Source organism: Aplysia californica, unplaced genomic scaffold (assembly GCF_000002075.1).
Source record: "Aplysia californica isolate F4 #8 unplaced genomic scaffold, AplCal3.0 scaffold00428, whole genome shotgun sequence".
Lineage (NCBI taxonomy): Eukaryota > Metazoa > Mollusca > Gastropoda > Aplysiida > Aplysiidae > Aplysia > Aplysia californica.
The window spans coordinates 113,583-119,057 of record NW_004797698.1 but is presented as its reverse complement, the minus strand read 5'-3'; the positions used below and the strand labels follow the sequence as shown (position 1 = coordinate 119,057).

The 5,475-nt window shown below is 40.5% G+C and overlaps 1 protein-coding gene across 1 annotated transcript in view; it reads right to left on the bottom strand.

The window, feature by feature from the left end:
• The window catches only part of LOC101847675 (beta-mannosidase), a gene marked incomplete in the record, with an annotated part of 34,662 nt that overhangs the window by 11,862 nt on the left and 17,325 nt on the right, over positions 1 to 5,475 (bottom strand). Inside the window, 2 exon segments of the mRNA XM_035971396.1 lie at positions 672 to 809; positions 3,361 to 3,527. Coding sequence (XP_035827289.1) covers positions 672 to 809; positions 3,361 to 3,527 — 305 coding nt within the window.

Here is a 5,475-nt window from a genome sequence, read left to right as displayed (position 1 = left end):
AAACACATGCACACACGGGCACACAAATACGCACACACTCACTCACATATACACACACAGACACACACACAAACACATGCACACACGGGCACACAAATACGCACACACTCACTCACATATACACACACAGACACACACACAAACACATGCACACACGGGCACACAAATACGCACACACTCACTCACACATACACACACAGACACTCACATACACACACACAGACATACAATAAGAAAGTGACAGAATGGTAGGAAGATGATGTCAAAAAATGACAGAATAATGGACAGATGATGTCAAAGAGTGACAGAATAATGGACAGATGATGTCAAAGAGTGACAGAATAATGAAAAGATTATGTCAAAGAGTGGTAGACTGATGGAAAGGTTATATCACAGATTGGTAGACTGATGGAAAGATCATGCCAAGAGTGACAGAACAATGAAAGGGTAATATTTCAAGATTAAAAGAATGGTAGAGGGGTGATGTTTGAACCCGTGTACGTAATTGACACCCATTTCAAAAAAAGTAAACTTGAGAAGTGCACACGTTACATAAACAAAGACGTATTTTTAAAAATTGAAAGCAGAGTAAAATCAAGGGTGAATCGGAAGTAACAGTATAAGGAAATAATTAAATGGTTGCGGCGAATGATTGAGGTATTTGTACTGACCTGTTGCCTAATTTCTGTCGCCACCGATTGGAGGAACCCATCGTATGTTGGGTAAAGAGCGACACTGAACATGAGGTCTTGCCACACCATGATGCCAAACTCGTCACAGAGCTCATAGAAATCTTCAGACTCGTACACCTGGCATGAGGACAATCTATAAATGGTTATCTTGCATACTAACTGCATTTATGTAGGGCATATACATGGTATATCTACAACATGCTCTATGTGTATCTAGCTTAACATTATTATTGTTTATATTACTGTATTATGCATGTGACTGTAAGCCTGCGTGTATGTGCATGTTTGTGTGTGTGTGTGTGTATGTGTGTATGTGTGTGTGTTTGTATGAGAGAGAGAGAGAGAGAGAGAGAGAGAGAGAGAGAGAGAGAGAGAGGGCGTGTATGTGTGTGTGCGTGTGTGCGTGTGTGCGTGTGCATACGTGGTGAAATACCAAACGAACGTGCCAGGATCTGAACAATAAAGATGTATCTATCTTATCTTAACTATCTGACCCAAGAACAGTCTACAGCATACTCTCTGTGCTTTACAGCAATATGACTCAAGAACACTCTATAGCAGGCTCTATGTACTTTACAACTACCAGACCCTAGAACACTCAGAAACGCCTCTTGGCGTCCTGGGATGTGTAGAATGCAAACAGCCGATTAAGCGCTAAAACACTTACAAACAGACGGGATTTCTCACAGACTGCATAGCCTGGTACCGATTTCCACCAGGGTGAAGTACGGAGAATTCATGTAAAGTGCCCTTCCCAAAGATATAACGTTGGGGCCCTAACGGAGTTCGAACAAAAAACCTGTCGGTTACAAGACCGACAGTCTAATAAGCTAGACCACCGACATCACAAGGTAAAAATACAATTAATGGTTAACATACACATTGTTTTTACACAAATTTAATTCTCTTATAATACAAAGCAATTATTTTGATAACTTCATAGCTAGGTTTCGAAGAAAAGCATTTGCAGAGGAACGTTATTACTTATTCATTTTCCTCTCGAGGGAACTGACTGTGTATTCAAGCGGATAGTAAAGCCCTGCATGCTCCCTGGCAGATGAGATTTTTTCAGAATGCTACCAGGTATGCTGGGGTAATATCTTTTTTTAAAATGTAAACCACAGAGAGCTCGCTTTGTGCAGGCATTTCTGCTATACAAACGCTGTTCAATAATGTTATTATTAATTAATTAGGGCATCGACAGATCAAAGACAAAAGCCGGCGGCTGTTACAAGAGCACCGCGATATTTGTGGTGATACTTTATAAACTACGCTACACAATACCTATCTTATCTTCTTCACTGCTGAAAAGACATTATGCATTCGCCTGTAATCTCCGAAAGTGGTTCACTTACCTTGCTTTGGCTGGTTTACAGAGGAAGATTCAGTAGGTATAGACACAGTTTCACCCCAAGGGGCAGTGCCACTGACTGAAGTGTCTTTAGGCCATCCCCAAAGGGGGGACATTTCTCGTTGAAGCATAGTAGAATTGTAAATGGGCTGACTCATGTCCCACTCATAACTGTGCCTGATCTACAACAGGGAACTGCTGCTTTTTCTTTCCTGATCCTTACTATTGTCATTTTCCTCTACTTCTTTTGTATGTTTGTCATTCTCTTGTGACCTGCTATTTTGGGGTGCCATGATAGTCGAAGCAGGCCTTGTGCTGTTGAAGCTAGAGAGGAGAGCAGTCTAAGTCTGATTCCCTGTAAAGACTTCTCTGTTGACACCCACCCCTTGACGCTCATATGACCTTATGCAGTTGCGAGCGCCGTAAAACCCTCTACTATAAAAAAAAAAGACACAGCTTGTGAAGTTGTTGATATACAAAGACAAGGGGGGGGGGGGGTAGTTATTATGGCTTTGAGGTTAAATCTCTGTTGGATGAACATTTTTTATCAGGCCTGTGCAGCCGAATACGGAACTGTCTCAGCAGAGAAAGGGTTAACTTTTGAGTGCCTGAAAGTCTGTTCTTCCAAACAGCTTCAGTGGATGGTTGGTGGGTGGTCAGGTGTTGTTTGCCTCTTCTTTCCTATCAAGCAATTATTGGGTTATCTTTCCTTCATCTTCTTTTTTTTTTTTCTTTTTTTTTTTTTTTTGCTCTCTTGTAACACACCTAATCTTCGACATTTACATAACCTACTTGTGTGACAAGTGCCGAAAAACGTTTACCAAAACTAAAATGTTTAGCTTGTCTGTAGAAACGTGGACGGAAATTTTTCAGCAATAAAAGGGTTGATTTTTTAACGCCTCAAAGACGTTCTCCTCAAACAGCTTTAAAGGGGGCTCTCGTAGTCTAGAGGTAAAAGTGTTTGCCTCTCATTCAATAGGTCCCCGGCTCCTTCTTACTTCTATCTTTCAGCCACATCTCTTATCTTGTGGCAGGTAAGATATAATATTTTGTCTTCTCGGATAAGGGCGAACAATTTCGGAGGTCCCGTGTGCAAGTTGCACACGTTAAAGATCCCTCGGTGATCCAAAAATCGATAAGAATAGGCTTCGGTCGCCACCCGGGCAAAATTCAAAATTCCTTTCCCACTGTTTAATATGTCCCGCACACTCATATGATTTTATGCAGTTGCGAGCGCCGTAAAATACTTATAAAAACAACAACTTAAATATAGCTTCGTCGTCAGACAGGAGAACAGATAGAACACGGAGCGCTCACCCCACCGCCCCACACTCGCATAGAGTTGATGCCCACGGCGGCTGTAGACTGCAGCAGGAACCTCAGTCTGTCTCTGGTGATTCGCTCCTGGAAGTTGTCGGCGGGGATCCAGTTGGAGCCTTTGAGGAAGACCGGGAGACCGTTGATGCGGAAGTAGAAGGTCAGGCCTGCAACAACATCACAGACAGGCAGATGATGTCAATACCCAGGTTATAAACGTCAAAGAAGTCTCATATATCTCGGTTTTTATTGAAGATAAATGAGTATTTCGTTTATTGAAATCAACACAATTTAATGAGCAGGCTGTAACTTGATACCACAAAATGAATAAAATTTGATGAGCATCTGATTCTACCGCGTCGCCACAGAGTGATGAAATAGTCTGACTTGAAATGTGGCACAGAAGTCTCTCAAAATTGTTTTTGTATTTAATTAGGAACCCCGCGGGGCGGTGCTACTGACTGGAGTGTCTTTAGACCATTCCGAAAGGGAGAACCTGTTTTTAAGCATAGCAGAATTGTAAACGGACTGATTCACCAATGCCATGCTCATAACTGTGCCTCAACTGCAACAGGGAACTGCTGCTTTTTCTTTCCTTATCCTTCCTATCGTCATTTTTTCCTCTACTTCTTTTGTATGTTTATCACACTCTTGTGACCCGCTATTTCCGGAGTGCCTTGATAGTCGCAGCAGACTTTGTGCTGTTGAAGCTAGAGAGGTGAGTAGAGTAAGTCTGATTCCCTGTAAGGACTTCCCTGTTGACATCCACCCCTCGGCGCTCATATGACCTTATGTAGTTGCGAGCGCCGTAAAACATCTACTAAAACAAACAACACTTTAATTAGGGCAGGAGTCAAGCGTACGGGAGAGCAGATCCTGTAGATGTTGAAGTATAAGGTGAGGCCTGCAAGCCCGTCACAGAAAAACATGATGAAATAGTCTTGAAAGAAATTTTTAGTCATGATTTTACGGCACTTGCAACACAAGTAGTTCATATAAGTGCCGAAGATTAAAAGTGTTACTATAGTAACACATAAAGAAAAGGAAATGAAAGAGATAACGACGATAATTATAATGTGTTTGATAGGAAAGAAGAATCTAGAAATGTGACTCAGAATTCTCTCAAAAGGATTCAAGACAGTGTACGAAATAGAGAGCCCAGTCGAAAATGTTTGCTGCTGACGCTTCTGTTTCGTGCATTATAGTGCGGTGAAAAATGTTTAGCGCAACTTATTGTGAAATATCTCCTTAACTATTGAACATAGATTCTCCAACTTTTGCACAATGACTTTTATCAATTTGTCGTAACTGATCGAAAATATTTAAAACTCCTGCACACTATATTCTAGAAAATTCCTTAATAATTACTAATCAAAAATCCCAGTCTATGGTTTCTACCGATTTTTAAAAGTTTACAGCTCCAGCAATATCGCTTTTAAAAGCAAGTCTGTCATTTTTCTCTTATCGCAACAGTATCCTTATTGAACGAATGTTTAGGGCACCTTTAGTGCATAAAATGTGTTCACTATAAAATTAATTTCTTGTCAGAAGTTTGGTAACTAAAAAGTGTCATTGACAAGCTGTGACGTAGGCGATAATATGCGTAAGCAAAATGTGTGCGAGGAGCGGGAAGTGCTGTGAACAATCCTATTTTCCGCGTGAAGGAGATTTGAAGTATTTTATATAAATTTATGATGAAGAAAAGTTTTTTAATGGAGCCCCAGTTGTTGTGGAAAAATATGATTAAGTTAAGACAAATTGATACTAACTGCTGTGCAAAGTATGAGTGACACTGATTCACCTGTTAAAGAGATATTTGAGGATAAGTTGCACCAGGAAGTTTTGACCGCACTTTAGTTGTTTGATTAATGAATAGCATATTCCTCTACTTTACACGTTATGTGTGTACGTGTATGTGTGTGTACGTGTGTTTGTGTGTGTGCGTGTATCTGTGTGTGTGCGTCTGTGGATGTATGTGTGTGTGTGTTTTTGTGTGTGCTTGTGTGTGTATGTGTGTGTGCCTCTGTATGTATGTATGTATGTATGTATGTATGTATGTATGTATGTATGTATGTATGTATGTATGTATGTATGTATGTATGTATGTATGTATTA